Below are 18,528 nucleotides of genomic sequence, written 5' to 3'. Positions count from 1 at the left end.
CACTCTGCTGAGCTTTAGGGCTACGGTGGGTAGTAAACAGGATGGGGTGCCAAAATTCAGACCTGCAGGAGGTAGGTAAGAGAGGTTAAGGGCAAAACAAGGACACATGATAGGTACTGGCAAGTTAAGAGTCCTGTTTCAGAGGTTATAATCTAATTAAAATACCATGAGAAATTACATTCGCCAAGCCCTAATACTGAATGAAATAGTGCATGCCTACTGGAGACAGTCTTGGAGAAAGATGTCTCATTCATTAGTTATATGACTGGGCAAATAATTTCTGCGCCTAGTTTTTTATGTCTAAAATTTATAATTGAATGATACCATCTCATGAAGTAGTTGAGAAGCTTACAATGAATCTACAAGAAATAAAGGTACTTAATAGAGTATCTGTCAGATAATAAGTGAACAGTAGCTGTTATTTCTGTTTGCCAAGTATGTGTTCATGGGAGTGCAAAGAGCTGAACACAGGTTTCTTATTTGATTTGTACTGGTAGAAGGTAATGGAAGTCCCAGCAACCACCATCATGATGCCTGCGTTAGCAACTACTAGAAAGATGCAAGATAACTGAAATCCTCGTGGCCCAGTAGTAAGAGTGGAAGTTGTGTTTCGTGTGAGTGTGGTCAAGTATTTACGGTCTATATCTTCCCAAAGTTCCATTCTAATAACTACAAAAATGTAAACCCACAAAGAATGAGAGAAGAGTTAATGGCAGATGAAAACAATACAGCTGTTGTAAGAAGGAAGACATGATCAACTGGCTTGGTTTTAGCTTTCTTTGTTCTGCTAAGCCCGTGCACAACAGGGAGCTAACAATATCAAGTAGATTGATTCTGCAAGACCCAGGAAGGTCCCAAGTTGGGGGCATTCATTTCTTCTAAGGGTGGGGGTAAGGTGGAACAAAAAAGTAGGGGCTATGGACTGGTGGATACCAAACACTGATGAGAGGAAGAGCACCATATTAAAATTCAAAACAAAATTAAATGGGCAGATCCCTAGTACTATACACCTGTGTGGCAGAGACTAACAGTGATCCCCTGTATTCCCTGATTTTTTCTTAGGATCCCCAACTTTCAGCTGGACACATGACTGCTCAAAATACACCTCCCTGTCTCCCTTGTAAATAAGTGTGGCCATATGATTAAACTCTACACAGTAGAATGGGCTGTTGCTAGTGCCCATAAAGGGAGAGACTGTCTTCTTCCTTCTCTTTGTCCTTCCTGCTAGCTGGGGAATGGGCATAATGACGAGTTCAAACAGGATTCTTGAACCATAAAGATTTAGAACCATTTGCTGAGAATTACAGAGCAACAAAATAGCCTGATTTCCTGACATGAACATTCAGCATTTTATTCCTGGACAACCTACAACTAGATTTCAGATGATAAATATTTTATTTCAGGTCTCCTGTTACATGCAGCTGAATGTAATCCCGAATGGGTTACTTAAAAATATAAAGAGAAATAGCAAAAGAAACAGCCAAAATAGACTAAAGGAGAAAATCCAAATAGATCAATCATCTTAGGGAAAAAATTCAAGTAGTAGTGTGGCAGTTATTAAGCTATTATCATTCAGCTTCAAACACCCTTTTGTCCTAGTCAACCCGACTAGGTGGTGTGAGAGGCTAAATGGGGAGCTGAGACTTCCATCCCCATCACTGGTAACAAGATCCCCCCACTCTTCTTGCTGGTATGGCATTTGAGGAGGCCAGGTGGGAAGTCATAACTTTCATCACTGTCCAGTGATAATGTGGATTGAGGCCATGACATAATAGGTAATGAAGCAATCCTACCCTCTTGGCCAGGGCGGTAGCAGGTGCTTAGTGGGGAGCCAGAACTCCCATCTTGGCCCAGCAGCAATGAGGAGCCCCTGGTGTTAGCAGAAGCCAAGAGGAAATCCTGGACTTCCATCCCAACCTTGCAGTAACGGACCAGTGCCCCCTCTTCCCATCAGGGTGGTGTCAGAAGAGCCCTGGTAAAATAGAATTTTTAAATAAGACCCAGAGTCTCATAACATACATGCCCAAAATGTCCAAGTTGCAATTAAAAAATCACCTGTCATACAACAGCCAAGAAAATCCTAAACTGAATGAGAAAAGGTAAACAGATGCCAAGATAACACAAATCCTGGAATTACTTAACAATGCTTTTAAAGTAGTCATAAAAATACTGCAGTAGGCAATTATGAACACATTTGAAACAAATGGAAAAGTAGGCAGTCTCAGCAAACAGGACACATGAGGAACCAGACAGAAATATAACTGAAGAATATAACGGGGGCGGGGGAACCTCAAGGACAGCAGAAAGGAGGAGACGGAGGAAAGAATTGGTACTCTTAAATAACGAGTTATCTGATTTGAATGGGGAAAATAGATGAAAAAAATAAGACCAGTGTCTGGGACCAGTAGAACTTTAGTAAAAGATCTAGTATTCATGTCCTTGGAATCCCAGAAAAGTGAAATAGGGTTGAAAAAGTATTCAAAGAAACACTGGCTGAAACTTCCCAAATTTGGCAAAATATGTAAATCTACAAATTCAAGGAGCATATATCCAAATAGAATAAACCCGAAGAAATGCACACCAAGACACATCAGTCCAACTTCTGAAAATTTAGCTGCCCATTGCCTGTTTTTATAAAGTTTTACTGGGATATAGTGGCACCCATTAATTTATATACTACTTATGGCTGTTTTCTCACTACAACAGCAAAACTGAGTATGGCCTGCAATGATTAAAATATTTATTATATATCCCTTTACAGAAAAACACTACTAACCCATAATTCAGTCTGACCCCTTTAGGTTGAGAAACTGTGGTGTGAACATGATGGTGGTGTCAACCAGGATGCCAAACATGTAACGAATATACACGTCCTCTTGTCAATGTGGTACAGTTAGATGAAAAGCGTTTTAAAACTTGTTCATAGAAAACTTAGAACATTTATAAGAAAAAAAAATACAGTGAACCTCCCTTGATTCATCGCCGAGTTTCAAATACTATCTCATGGTCAATTTTATTTGGTTTATATCCTCCCTCCCCTAACCCTGGAGTTTTCTGAAGCAAAACCAAAATAGCATAACTTTTTGAGAATTCTTTTCTGTGATTGTTGAAAGGGAGGCAATTCTTTCTTCTAGTGAGAAAATATAAGCCAGGGGCTGCAGGCAACCATTCTTGTCACCATCTGGAAACTTCTAGTGACTTCTCATGCAGAACAAAATCTAGTCTTTACAATAACCTACAAAGCCCTACTTGACCTGGCCCCTGGATGTCTCTAACCTCATCTAATACGCTTTCCAAACACCCATTCAGCTTCAACTGCACTGCTGTTCATTGAACATACTGAAGATACTTCTGCCTTAGGGGCCATTATTGCCTGCACTATCCTCCCTGAGTTATGTATTTGGATCTCTCCTTAAAGTCACTCATTCAACAAATATTTACTGAGCATCTTTCAATCTACCTGGCATTATTATAGGATCTTGGGTATGACACAGAGTGAACAAATTAAAACTCCTTATGTCACAGAACTTACCTTTCAGAAATATATAAACATGTTCCTATAGAGAAAAATAAAGCAGAGAAGGGGCATATGGATAGTGTTGACAAAAGTTCTGTCAATTTTAAGTAACATAGTCAAGGAAAGACCTACTGAAATGAATAAACACCTAAAGGAAAGTGAGATGTGTATATCTACAAAGACTGTGCTTAGTATGTTTGAGAAATAAGATCAGCAAGACCATAACAGTTACAGGAGAAAGTAGGTGGCAACGTGGTCAGAAAGATGGAGTGACATGGCAGATATACTACAAAGGTGATTATAAGGGCTTTGGTTAAACTGACATGGAAGCCTTCGGAGGATTTTGAGATGAGTGATGTGGTAGTGTTAACAGGCTCACTGTGGCTTGTCAATAGACTGAGGGTAGGTAGGATGGGTGACTGACTCCACTGATAATCTAAATTCTCTTATCTCTGCCTTTATCCACACCTTTTGTCATGTAGCCTTATAATACCTTCCTGTGCAGATTCTGGGGCCCAGTATGTGATTCCAATCAATGGGATGTTAGCAAATTGCCTGTGAACACTATTCTTGAGGCAGGATAAGCCTCAAAGCTTTTAACTGCCTCTTTTAAATCTAAGAAAATATAGGCTTTTTAAGGTTTCCATCGTCCAATTTAATGCATTTTCACTCAAACATGTAACCCCAATACACCTTTTGACTGTGAGCTTAGGCTTAGAATCAGTACAACTGAATATTACCATCTTTAAATGGCAAATTTTACGTAACTCAAAATTTAGGACTGATTAGTACATAATTTAAGGCTCAAAAAAAATTCAGAGAAATCCTTTACACAGGGAACCTTGATATAACTTTTGAGTGGGAATTAACCTTAAAATTAAAACACTGCATGGGACCAAAGGAACAAGCAGAATACCAAAGACACATGTAGCCTCTCTCTCCAAAACAAACAGCTTATGTAGAATTTAGGCCACTATACCAATTATTTCATATACAAACTAATTTATAACTCTTAGGTAAATATAATCATCTTCCTTAGTTTTACAAATACAGGCAAGCGCAGAGGTTTAGTGACATTCCAAAATCATGCAGCTAGTAAGGGCTAGATCTGAACCTAGGCAGTCTGGCTCCGGAATTGGGATCCTTATCTTGGCAACAAGGGAAGAATTTTTAGTTGGATCTACAAATATGCTTAACATCTCTCAGCCTTAATTTTATTTTTAAATTTCTAAAAAAAATACACAAACACAACAAACCCCTTTTCAACAAATGGATGGCAACTGGACACTTGTGCAAAAATATTCATCTAAGCAAGACCTTACATCCTTCACAAAAATTAAAATAGATTAGACTTAAATATAAAACACAAAACTATAGATTCCCAGAAGAGAAAACCTAGAAGACCCCGGGGGGTATGGTGATAACTTTATAATTACCATCACCAAAGGAATCATCCTTAAAAGAAATTATAAACTCCTGAAAAATTAACTTCTCTTCTGCAAAGACATCAAGAGTCTACAAGCCACAGACTGGGAGAAAATATTTTGCAAAAGAAACATTTGATGAAGTCTTAGAAATCAATACCTAACCTGATGAAACTGGAAACTCATATCCATACAAATCCTGCATACAAAGTTTTACAGAGCTATACTCATAACTGTCAAAACTCTGGAAGTTTGTTATTCATTATCCGTACTGAACTGAGATGTCCTTCAACATGTGAATACTGTGGCATCTCCAGACAACAGAATTTATTTAACACTAAAATTATAGTTATAAAAAGACATGGAGGAAACTCAAATGCACATTTAAGTGAAAGCCCATCTGCAAAGGCCATGTACTGTGTGATTCCAACTACAAGCATATTGAATAGAAAAATAAAGCAGAGAAGTAAATTTCATCAAACCTACCCTCTAGTGAGGAGTATTAATAATGAGAGGCAATGCATATAAGGGCCAGGACAGGAGGTGTTATCAGAAATGTTACCTTCTCAATTTTGTTATGAATGTAAAACTACAAAAAAATCTTTAAAAATAAAACTGTGTTGGCATCCTAGATAAAGCACAGATAAAACCATGGACAAAATTATAATTTCTTATAGTCACTTTATTCAGACTTTACTGTAAAGGATTCTGGAAGTTAGTCATTTTCAGTCCTGAAGGAACACAGAACCTTAAGCCATTTGCAGAAACTCATTCAGGGGAGACAAGGAGGCAGAATTAAATTTGAACGGGGAAAAAAGGGAGAACAAAACCCTCTTGACTAATCTCTAGTTCTTAGCAGCCTGTAATTTGGTTTCATTACATTTGGTTTAGAGAAGAAAGGCTCAAGTCCCAATGCTGCCAATTGCTAAAAAGGAAGAAACAAAGCTAAGCTTTCCCAAAGATTTAAGGAATTCTCCTATAAGAGAAACATGTCCACTCTTTAAAGTGAGAGAGAGAGAAATAAAAATAGTGCTAATAAATCAGAGATTCATAAAATTTCATTAACGCAAAGTTTATTCTGAATAAATCATTTTATACAGTAATCACTGAAAAAAGCTGTTCATTACTTAGCTATGTACTTATCAAATCATCTAAACAAAATAAACATGGCAATACAAAAATTTAAGAAATTTACAAAAGCTATACAAAATAACTTATTTAAAAAGACTGATACAGTCTATAAAATTTCTAGAGAACTGTACAATTACGTATCTACACAACTTTTTTTAGGGGATAAAAGAAAGGATGCTTTAAGGCTTCTTTGAGAGTAATCCTTTTAGCTGGATCATACTCCAACATTTTCTGAATGAGGTCAAACAGAAGCTCATGTTCAGCATCCTGAGAAAGCATAAATTCCTGAAAGGAAAAAGAAATACAATTAACAGCTTTTTTCTAACATGTATTTTAATTCTATTTCTCCACCATAAAAAGAAGGGAAACTCAAAGATCATTTAAGCAATGACCCAGGCTTACCTTCAGAGGTTTACAGCGCCTTGAAACATATCTGCCAGCAGAACTGTGTTCATCCCAGTCCAATCGATCATGATGGAAATATTTACGTTTCCTAAGAGTAAGTCAACATCCATCTATGTTTATAACATTAACTATGAAAATATAAATATCTAAACAAAAACACTGGTTTCAATCATTATGCTTTTAGAGATCAAAGAGTAATCCTTTTCTATAGATTTTAAGCTCTCTAAAATCCTAGAAATAAGGTATCTCAACAAGGTAATCAGTTAATTATGTGAAAAAGCATTAATTTGACTTCATTGTTTTAGTTCTAAGTGATACCAAGGACAGTACTTATTCTTAAATAAAACATACCTGGTTTTCTGTATCATGTGTTTTGGTAAAGGTCCAAGAATCCTTTCCATCATTGCTAAGTGCTCCTTACTATCATGAGTCTAAAATAAAGAAAACTTGTTAACTACCTTTATTTGCACATTGTGTTTTGTTCTCATCTAACAGAGCTGCTCCATTTCGAGTCCATATATATTAGAGAACATAAGCAAGGTGATCAATAAAAAACGCATATGTTTAGCAAGCTATAGCTGCTAAAACAAATTAAGGCTTACAGAACAAGATCACCAAAGAATTCCCCAAGTTTGTTTTTATACATGCACTTAAAAATGCATGTCTTAAATAAAATGATAAATTATGAAGGAAATACAAATGTCCAACAGCATCAGAAGTACATTTTTCTGTATTACTTATCTACGATTACAGTCTATAATGAGGGAAAAGATACCTTAATGTGTGTACTCGAATTAAAGTGTTCACATAAACAGGCATTTTTCTTGTGCAAAGACACTGAAAAACATTGTCACTTACTGGAAATACTGTAAACCCAAGGTAGTATTCAATAAGAATACATCCTATACTCCAGACATCACATGGTTGGGACCATCCTAAGGCTGCAAATCAGAGAAAACTGTTAGGGGAAAAAATCCTCAATATTTCTTAAAAATATTTTTAAAAATGTGTAATTTCATTTTTGAGCTGGAAAAGATACTAAAAGAATCACTTAAACTAAGATTAAACCTAACAACATAGTAGTATGTAAAGGTTCTGGAGACATCTGGTTTTAAGTACCAACTCTTGAGACTAGTGATTTGGGGGGGTTGGGGGGGAGGAATTTCTGATCCTCAATTTCCTAACCCGTAAAATGGGAGCCATCTATACCGTAAGAGGACTGGCTGGACAGACATTGAATGATGATGTTTTAAAACTCCACTATATATTTATTACAAATGTGCAAACTGAGTTCCAGAAAGGTTAAACCACCTTACTCAAAGTCCCAGAGCTGACTATTTGGAACAAATAAGAGATTAAAATCCTGAATGTTTTATTATACTAATTCCTTAAAGAGAATGTCCCACAAAAGACCTAGAACTGCAAGTAAATTTTAAAATCAGCTTCAGTAAAGGTTCCCACAGAACAATTTATACTTACCTAAAATAACTTCAGGTGCTCTATAATGCCTTGTAGATACTAATGTACTATGATGTTCATCATCATATGTTGCACTTCCAAAGTCTACAACTTTAATATCTGGATTTATTAAGGTACGTTCATCACGTTTCTGAAAACCATAAATGATGGGTAAGAAAGCATATTTAAAAAGGCATAAAATATTTAAAACTATGAAGTTAAAAAAAACATTGAAGACTTACCATTTTGGGATTATATGTCTCTGTGTAGTCAGACTGCACAAATAAGATGTTTTCAGGCTTTAAGTCTGTGTGAGTCAACTTATTACTGTGCAAAACTAAGATTGAAACAGAAAAAGTTGCTGTAATCTAAAAATCAAAACCCAAAAGCCCTACAAAAATCTCTCTGATGCCTTTTCCATAAGTCCAAAGAAGTGATCAACATTTAGTGTGCTAGAAAATCAGTAGGAACTGAAATCCAATACCCTTCTGAAAAAAATTAGTCTACTTAACAGTTGTTTAAAATTCAAGAATTATCTTTCTTATGAAGCTGAAATTTACCATTCTTTAATTAACCCACGGTTCTGGGTTAATACTTTTAGAAATCATAAAGGCTAAATCATAGTTTTCTACATGACATACTATTTACTGAAAGTAAATTGACCAACAACTCATCAACTCTACATCTTTGTCATACCTACTCTTGAATCAGGCTTCCAAGTCCTACTATGTTAGATTCCATTTTTTCCCTTAAAAATCCAATATGGTCTGTCATTAAATTTGTCACAATAAACAAGTATCTGGAAGATATGCCAAAATACTTACAATTCACCGACTTGCATATCTGATATGCCATCTTCCTGATATGATCCAGTCGAAATGGCAGAAAACCATTTTCCTTAATAAAGTCGTAAGTACTAAGTCCTAGGAGTTCAAACACAATGCAAATGTGACCATGATGCTCAAACCACTCCAACATCTGGACGCAGCAGCTATAAACACATAAAAAATAACTTAGTACAGCTTCTTACAATTAAAATCTACCTGAGGCCATTTCCTAAATTATGTTTTAATACTTACAATGTACTGTTGGGATCTGTTGTATTTAAGTGTTCCAGAACTTGTATTTCTGAACGAGCAGCTTCACAATATCTATCCACATTTTTAACTATTTTTACTGCTACGTGTCTACCTCCCCTGTTGAAAGAGAATAAATCCAAGTTAAAAAAAAAAAAAAAGATATTTGCATTTTTCTATCACTCTCTCCAAACTGTACTACTACTTAGATCCATATTTGTTTTCTTGAATTTATAGTCTAGAACTGTTTTGTCTGATTACATGTAAGTCTTCTCTTCTAACTGCAACTCAATGTAAGCAACTAGAACCTTTGGCCATAAGGTAGGATTGGTAATACAAATACATGTCGAATGACACACATTTCTTTAATCAGACCACCACTCAGGCCAATTAGGCAAACTGTTTTTGGTCCTTGAATTAAACTATGTATCAACAGCTCTAATTTAAGAATATTGGGATATTACCACCTCAATTTGCATTCCAACTAAGACTTAAATGTATACAAACAGTTTCTTTCTATAGTACCTGTCACTGGCAAGTAGTAGCTCATTTTCCTTTGGTCCTGGTTATCAGAAAAGCTGGAATGATGATAGGGGCACAGTAATAAGTGCTAGCTCTCAGAATCTTATCAACAGTAGGAAGCTTACCGTAACAAATCATTTAGAAAAGCTTTCCCACTCAGAAGGGGAAAAAAAAAAATTTAAGAGAATGAAAAAGGTAACAAAAAAATTTATGCTAAAGAAATTTTAATCAGGAGTTTGATGAGCATAATTAACATGTAACACCAACCTAGAAAAGTTCTCAGCTCTGACTGTGCTATCAGAATGAATTATGGGCACTTTTTAATCTAAAAATATTGGTTCGTAACTACGCTAAAGACTGCTTCAACAGATATGTGAGCAAAGATCTAAGAGTCCTAAAAGAAAACCAAGGCTGAGAACCACTGATCTTGAAGAAAGAAAAAAAAGATGGCCACAACTGTGCCCAGTGGGACAAAAGAATAATTTATGAAACAATAAAATCTGCTCTCAGCTTAAAATTGAAATTAGAGGCTGCACATACTACTAACTGCTACTGTTGAAAAATACATACAGCTAGTACCTTTGACTGGGAGTCTACTACAAAAAGATAAAGATATATCTATATAACTCATGGTCAGACTACATTCTAAAGCTGAGTAAGTATTCTATATGGTTGCCCACCCAAAGTGCAATCCCAGGATAGAAAACTTACGCTTTAAGATCAACGCACTCCACGACTTTTCCAAAAGCTCCTTCACCTAAAGTATCAACAATTTCATCTAAAAGAGAAAAATAAATCTCAGTCACAGCAAGAAATGAAAACATTTTACCTACCACAATAAATACTATAAATGCAGATAATTCTAGTTGATGCTACGAATTTCCTAGTCACTATTTTATTGGTCAACACTGTCAAAAAACATGTAACTATTTTTAGGTCTAATTTCATTCTTAAAAGCTAATTTTGTTAACTCGATTTATTAATTTGGAAGTTCTACGTAACAAACATTAAATTTCTAAAGAAAGCAAAAACACAATTCCCCCCACCACCAAAAGAAATGGAAAAAAACAAAGAAACAAACAAAAACAGAGAAAGAAAAAAAGATTTCCAAATCCCTGAAATCTTAATCTATATATATAGATTATGTTATCTGAAAAGTTAATAAGTGTTGAAAAATATTCTATACATCTTGCACTTAGTACGTCTCCACTCTGACAGATCAGGTGACCCTCCTCATCATCCTCTACACTCCTGGTTCTTTTCCTTCGGTGACTCTTCTGGAAACGTCAAGTGGGCGGCACCAAGATCATCCAGCCAATCAATATACCCGAGTGAATTCAGGGCAGAATACGAAATTCATTCAGCGGGGAGATATTCAGGCATTCAGATACACGCCAGGCCACAAACGGTTGGCAGGAGCAATTTCAAATTCAGTCCCCAGAAATTCACAGGGCACATAGTTTATGTTAACAGGAGAAAAACATGGCAAGGAACAGATTTTCAGATAAGATACTCAAAGTGGCAAGGCAACAAAACATAATACAATTGTTTTCTTAAAAAAAAATGCTTAGTTGTAGCATTCACTGAAACATATTTTAAGTTTCTAGTGTCCTAATTAAATGCTGCAAAACTGCAGGATGTAATATTTACTTGTCAAAGTAGACTGTGGCCAAATTAAGATTTCCTAACTCATCTAAGAAAACGAATATTAAAACAGTAAATAAAATTAAAACCCTAATTTTGGGAAGAAAAAAAAGATTTGGTATACAATAACACCATGGCATTTTAAATGTCATCTGAGCTGACCTTCAAATACATATTCCATAATGTTCTAATCTCTTAAGTGGTTTCCTTAGTGAAAAAAAGGATCAGAGAGCATGCTTTGCTATAACAAAAAGGAATACTTAATCCTTATATAAAAATAAAATGCCTATCTATTTTTGTGATCAGGTTTCAATTTATTAATTTATCAAAAACAAATCAAATTTCTTGAAGTACCATAAAAAAAAAAAACCTATCGGACTATCTGCAATCATTGCTATAAACCTACATTAAATCCCCTCCACCATATCACTGGAATGACATTTAGTTTCCAACTAATAACAAAATCTATTATATAACTAAATAGCTATTATATTTCAGGAATTTTCTATCCAATTCACAAACAATCTCCTGCAAATTAAAATTGAGATGACTTCATCTTAATCAGAACTTTCTCAAATGATTAAACAAATTTGTTTTCCTGTTCCACATGGGAAATAAAATTTCCAAAATGTTTTTAAAAGAGCTCATACCCCATGTGAATGCTGATGTGAAGTACTGTGGTGAATCCTGTGTTTGCTTTTATAACTACTTCTTCCACTTCTACCAGAGGACTTGCTACTATGGTTCTGATATCTGCTTTCATGGTCCCTGTGGCGATGTCCAGGTTCACACTCTTGATTGTAGTCGTTTCTGTACTCATCAATGTAGCGTCGACTATAATAATCTTTCTCATTTGTGGATCTGCTTTCCAAATAATGGCTATAAAAATAACAAAATTTTTTCCATCCTTTATGGTAATATCAAATATCCTCAAATTCTCAGTAAATCTCTTAACACAGTACTCTTAAGATTCTATTTTGCCCCACAACAAACCCACACAATTTTACCAACATTACAAGCTATCCTTGGAAACATAAAAAAGGAAAGGTAATCACAAGTACTTACTTTAAATACTAGTTTTAAGCATGAAAACGTATCCCCCCAGTTTTATCCAGATATAAGGGACATACAACATTGTAGTACTTTATACATATAAAATACCCTCCTTACCTGTCAGATGTTTTAGAGTGATTGTATTTGCAGCGTTTGTTCTCCCGGGCACTGCTATGTGATCTCTTCTTTCTTTTATGACTGCTACTGCTCCTCCACTTTGCACAGTCCCAGTCTTTTTCATCCCAATCAGGACAATAAGTTCTCTTTGAGTGTCTCATCTACATAAAAGACAAGTTGTTCCCACTTATACAGCATCTCACATGTCAACATTGAGCAGTTTAATAAAACTCTTCTTTGCGAATTCACTCTAGTAACATTTTCTTTTAAATCGAAGCTCAAGTCACTGTTACCCAATCTGAAATCGATAAACTCAAGATTGTGGTGTCTAAAAATGTGGAGTCTGAACATTTTTCATAGGCATTCTGTATTATCCTTGTCACGCTAGCATTTATTGAAGAGTATAGGAAAAGAAAAAACAAAGGGGGAAGGGAATCCCAATTTACCAATTTTGGTAAAATCATACCCCTTTCCTGACAGCAAAAATTTACTATGGGTCCACATATATAATTCTCTCCATCTAAACGATTATCAGTAGAAACTGGCCTTCAATTCACTTCAACCACAAAAGTTCTCAACAGAACCGTCATTAAGATTTCTGTTAAGAAGGCAAATCAATCAAATTAACAATACCTTTTATTATACACAAAAGTCAACAACGGCATTAGAAAACAAAACTACAAAATGTCTTTTGATTGAGTACTCCCCAGCACATAGTATGCACATAACAAAACCTAGCTCATTCTAAAAACCACCTTACAATTTGGGGGAGGAGGAGCCAACTTCTTTCTAATAATGTCTGAAACAAAAATCTCTACCTTGAAAATGACATTCCATACAAATGACTTTTCATCAACCATCATTCTTACCAGTACTACTAACTGCCCGGACTTCACCACGTCTTTGCAATCAAATCTCAATCAAAACGTTCCAATTGTTCCCCGGAGCCCGGGGGCGCAGACCCTCAAAGCGCTCCTTCAAATACTACGTTATTTCTCTTTCCTCGGGTTCCTCGACCTAGACACCACTGAGGGGGAAAAACATTCGCGATTCTCACTTCACTCTTTTAAGATTCAACCAGAGGTTAAGTGACACCGCCTTACACGAGGTCAATGTCTTTGTCTCTATTTGCTACCAACGCAATTCTCCCCTGCGCCGCAACGCGTGACTTACGCACATTCCAGAACCGAAGTAAACACCACCCCCAACCAGAAGCCTCGCCGCCCCGCCCGGCCGCCATCTTACAGCCCGGCCGAAGCGGCGGCCGCAGACAAGATGGCGCCCGAGCGCAGCCGTCCCACCCCCCGAGGGAGGCAGACGTTCCGGGTGCGCTCTTCCCCGGGCACATACTGTCACTGCCCTCCGCCAGCGTCTGGGGCGTCGAGGTTCAAATGGAAACTTGCGCCGACAGGCTCGGTAGAGCTGGGGAGACAAGGGGCCGCCTTTACGCAGCCTCGGGTGTCGGGGAAGGGTAAAAAGAGTGCAGAGAAATCCGGGCGGCCAAACATGGAAGGCGGGCATCACCAGGCGCTCTCGAGGCACAGAAAAAGGGCCCTGACACCTTGCCCACTTTTTCTTGCGGCTTACCGTCCTGGCCAGAGAGTCCAAGCCGAAGGAGATAAAGCTTGCAACGCGACCACGGAGAAGGGTCAGCTGCCTGCGTCGGGCTCCGACAACAAAATGGAGCTGACAGCTGCCGCGTCAGGACTCTTCTCGAAAACACTGGTGACGTTGCGAGCGCGTCTCCGCCTCCGGGCGGGGCGGCGCGTGCACGAGGGCTGGGGGTGAGGTGGCCTGCGGTGGCCGTCGAGTGCGCGTGCGCCGGGCCGCGAGCCCCCGCCGCCAAGGGTAAATAGAGGGTGTCTGTCGATGGCGCCTGTCTTGGCCAGAGTCTCCGTTCGGATTGTGAGAAAACACTGCAAGGACTGGGGTGAAGAGTCTCGTCCATGTTAATAAAAAATAGTATTTGTGAACGCTGGAAATAAGGAAAAGTAAGGGCAGCACGGTACAAAAATAGCCAGATGGAAACCACTAAATCAGTGCTTAAAAAAATGACACCGCTTGTATCAATTAGCCCCAATTTAGTAATTGTCTTGATTTCGGCTTTTGCTCGATTTTTCAGACCTATTTTAAACTGGTTAAGTCTGTAGTGGCTGAGACCCACGCACACGGAAATTGCAATGGAAAGATTTTTCCAAGGTTTTAAAAGTGGAAGAACTGAGTGGGCAAGAGCCTCGTGACAGGAAGTGGGGACACTTAAGAATTAAGCAACATTTCGGCCTTAGGGAGGCCTCTGCAGTTAATATTAAGGCCAAGTGAGCTTAAAAGAAGAAAATGAAAGGCCGTGAAGAAAAGACTATAGAGTATCAAGAAATCTGTACTACAAAAATCAACTGCAATTTGATAGACAAAGTGCCGGTTCTGACCTCCGCACACCGTCCTCCATTTTTCACTTGAAAAAAATTTTCACTCATTCCAAAGTTGGTGGAAAACAAAATTATCAGACGTGTTATGATAAGGATGTTTACTGGTTATAATTGCACAGGAGAGCAACTTAGATAGCCAGCCTTATACAGATGCACAATTATTGTAGGGTAAAGTGATGAATACACATTCCCAAAATTCCTATGGTGGTTTGCATCTTTCTTAATGGATTTGAAAGTGCTTTAAAACCCTTAATACTTATATCTTTATCTCGGAGCCAGGATACATTGGTAAATATTTCACAGAGGGAACAATTAACTTGTGAAACTTATACCTGTTCAGTTACTACTGTATATTTAGCAGCACATTTAAATGTTAGGCAAACCCAGGGAATCCATCTTTGGAGGATAATAGCTAATCATAGTGGGCTAGTCATTGTGCAAGCACCGTATTTATGTTCTCATTAATCCTAACAATAGTCTACAAGATGGGCTTCAACTATATTGTTACAGGTAAAAGCTGAGTGAATGACTTTGTGCGAAGAGCAATTTAGTATATTTTAAATTCTTTAGAACTCATCAGCAAAATTACAGGGTGAAAGACATTGAAAAAAATCTTATACATACTACCAAAATTGCTTTCCAAATGGTTAAATTTAGCAAAGCTGAAATCCAGTCAGTTGGGAACCTGAGATATACCATTTATGAAATTAACTGTGTTCTTTAGTGCACACAACCCGCCACTACCTCTGTGACTATTTGTAAGTAGGGCCTTTACAGAGGTTAATTAAGGTTAAATGAGGTCATTAAGGGCCCTAATCCAAAGACTGCTTGCTGTTCGTGTTTGAAAGAGATGAGGACACAAGCACAGAGAGGGAAAAGACCACAGATGATTATCTACAAGACAGGCTTCAGCATAAACAACCCTGGCCACACCTTATCTCCCAACTTCTAGTCTCTATAACTGAAAAAAAAATTTTAAGCCACCCAGTCTTTGGTGGCAGCACAAATATAGAGCGTAACATCAAAAAATGTTATTTCAGTGGAAACTGAACTTGTAATTCAATTTTCTAACGTGAAGTTAAACATTTCCTTTTTTCAAGGCTTGACCATTCATACCTCATTTTTGAATGTACAGTTCTTTTGCGCTTTTAATTACAAAAAAGTTTATTTTCATGTAGTTAAACTTGTTCCATTTTCACCTTTGTCATGCTTGTAAACAGAAATTCCTTCTTCAGAGGAATTCATTGAACTGTATTGTTTTTCCTGTTTTTTTTTTAAAAACAACATATCCATCCAGAATTTTGGTAGATCATGTGAGGTAAAATTCTTTTGCTATTTTTCTCCATGTCATTTACCAGTTACCTGGGTAACTAATGATTTTAGATACTTCTTTAATTAAACTCATATGTATATACCACTGTTTACACTCTTGTTCTAACATTCTAGCCTTATCCCTCACACTATCAGTTTTAAAACTTGCAGCTTTATAAAGATTGGGGCTAATTTATTTTTCATTGTGATTTATTTTTAATTTCCATTAATTATTTTTCTAGATTTACTTTAGAAGTATTATATTGAATTTCCATCACTACCACTACCACCACCATTGGTACAAATGAAATTAAAAAGAATGGTCAGTTTTCTTTTCAATTCACTAGTGAAACAATAATTAACCTATGCACTTTGCTAAACTGGTTAAAAGTTGAGTCCTATGTATAATAATTTATTTACATGTCTGTTAGCTGCTTAGACTGTGCAGTGTCCTATGTACCTTTGTATCCAAGCCTGGAAGCTCAATAAGTTAATTACTAACAGAACTCAAGTATTTTGATGATAGTACAATTCTAGAGTAGAAAAGGGTGTATCAGACATGGTTTGATTGTGCTATTCCTTAAGCTCATCCAGCTCCCTTTGAAACCATGATTATTTGGCAATTTGATAGTTTAGATCAAGGGTTGGAAAATTTTTGCTTCAAGGGCCAGATAATATTTTAGGTTTATAAGCCATTTGGTTTCTGTCACAACCAATCAATATTGCTGCTGTAGCATAAAGAAGCCAGAGACAATAAATAAATGGGAATGGCTGAGATACAAGAAGAAATTATTTACAAAAACAGTTCGCAACCCCAAGGGTTGTATTTTGCCAATCTCTGGTCTAGAGGGGAAACCATATTGCTCTCTTTTTAGAGAGAATTTGGGTTGATTAGCACTATTCTAGTCTTCTTAGTTTACACTCACTGCCAATTAATATATGGAACAGAACATCAACCACTCAACTGCTAATGTGATTAGTGTGAACCAGTCAACTCAGTGTGAGTGGACAGAAATCAACATTCTGGATCTTGATCCTCATGGTGTCTTACGACAGGCCCAAGGTAGGCAGCTAGTATACCTCCCTATCTATGAGATCCTATGGCTTTAACTGAGCTGACTTTATAAGAATGAGCTCTAAGAACCAAAAAGTGGCCATATTGGCACCAGTTTAAAAAAGGACAGAGCTTAGAATAAAAATTGAGGGAATGCCAGTCAGTGCAAAAACATCCTGGCAATCAATAGAAGCCTCGTAAGAGTAATGACAAAAAATTCAATGACATGTTTGGAGAGAAAAGATACCAGGTATAAGAAGTGGCAAAACAAACTCTAGCCAAAAAGAGGCTTTAATATTAGAAACCTAAATGATTAAATTAAAAGGTTGCAACAAAATGTGATGACATTAGTATAACTGGCACCTCAATTTAGTGTAAGGTATAGATGGTAACAAGAGGACAGCTACAAGCAAACTCCTAAACTGTAGAATCAAAACATTTAGATCAGCCATCTACAAAAGTGATACAAACCAGAAAACGTTTGTTTTCGGAACACCCAAAATCTAATCAAGGTGATCTAGGCAGTGAGTGGAATATAGTTCTTGAAGAAATCAATGGTAGAGTCTGATGGCCTGATTAGGTAAAAGCTCTCTCTCTAGTGGAGATAAACGTTATGAGACTAGCTTCCATTTACTTACTATACAACACTTGTTACACACCAGAAGCTTTACACACATTATTTCTTTTAATCCTCACAAAATAGATAAGAAAACTAAAGCTTGGAAATGTTAACTTGCCTAAAGTTACTAGTAGAAGACAGTGCTGTGATTCAAACAGACCAGGACTCTACAACTGGTGTTCTAACCAACTAGTTGCATTTTTCAAATGGATCATCTGTAAAAATCTATCCTGCAGTATTTTAAAAGATACACTTTACATCCTGAGAAAAAAGAATGAGGCTGGAGGCATCACTTTGCCTGACTTCAAATTATACTACAAACTGACAATCAAAATGGCACAGTATTGGCATAGAAATAGACACACGGACCAGTGGAACAGAATTGAGAGTCCAGAAGTAAACTCACATTTATATAGGCAAATAATTTTCAACAAAAAAAACCCCAAAAACATACAGTGGAGAAAGGAAACTCTCATATAAATGGTACTGGGAAAACTGGAAAGCCACCTGCAAAAGAATGAAACTAGACTATTGTCTATCACCACACACCAAAATTAACTCAAAATAGATTATGGACCTGAATGTAAGACCTGAAACAATAAAATGCATAGAAGAAAACATAGGAACTAAACTCAAGGACCTTGGACTTAAAGAGGATTTTATAAATTTGACCTCAAAGGCAAGGGAAGTAAAAGCAAAAATAAATGAATGGGACTATATCAAATTAAAAAGCTTCTGCTTAGCAAAAGAAACCGTCAACAAGGTAAAGAG

The 18,528-nt window shown here is 36.9% G+C and overlaps 1 protein-coding gene across 3 annotated transcripts; it reads right to left on the bottom strand.

The window, feature by feature from the left end:
* Nucleotides 1–5,997: 5,997 nt before the first annotated feature.
* On the bottom strand, nucleotides 5,998–14,120 carry CLK1 (CDC like kinase 1). Of its 3 annotated transcripts, XM_011369201.2 has the most exons (14): nucleotides 13,935–14,055; nucleotides 13,217–13,374; nucleotides 12,348–12,508; nucleotides 11,828–12,056; nucleotides 10,720–10,810; nucleotides 10,245–10,311; nucleotides 9,015–9,131; nucleotides 8,760–8,926; nucleotides 8,178–8,272; nucleotides 7,957–8,086; nucleotides 7,336–7,418; nucleotides 6,829–6,908; nucleotides 6,475–6,565; nucleotides 5,998–6,357 (listed from the first exon to the last, which is right to left on the bottom strand). In XM_011369201.2, exons 3-14 carry the CDS (start codon nucleotides 12,506–12,508, stop codon nucleotides 6,214–6,216), a joined length of 1,455 nt encoding a protein of 484 aa, XP_011367503.1. In that variant the 5' UTR covers nucleotides 13,217–13,374; nucleotides 13,935–14,055; the 3' UTR covers nucleotides 5,998–6,213. The 3 variants fall into 3 exon arrangements, with proteins under 3 accessions (XP_011367503.1, XP_011367502.1, XP_011367504.1); XM_011369200.2 differs by lacking the exon at nucleotides 13,217–13,374 and having other exon boundaries at nucleotides 13,935–14,115; XM_011369202.2 differs by lacking the exons at nucleotides 10,720–10,810; nucleotides 13,217–13,374 and having other exon boundaries at nucleotides 13,935–14,120.
* Nucleotides 14,121–18,528: the final 4,408 nt, after the last annotated feature.

Source organism: Pteropus vampyrus, unplaced genomic scaffold (assembly GCF_000151845.1).
Source record: "Pteropus vampyrus isolate Shadow unplaced genomic scaffold, Pvam_2.0 Scaffold146, whole genome shotgun sequence".
NCBI lineage: Eukaryota > Metazoa > Chordata > Mammalia > Chiroptera > Pteropodidae > Pteropus > Pteropus vampyrus.
This window is presented reverse-complemented; position numbering and strand designations above follow the sequence as displayed.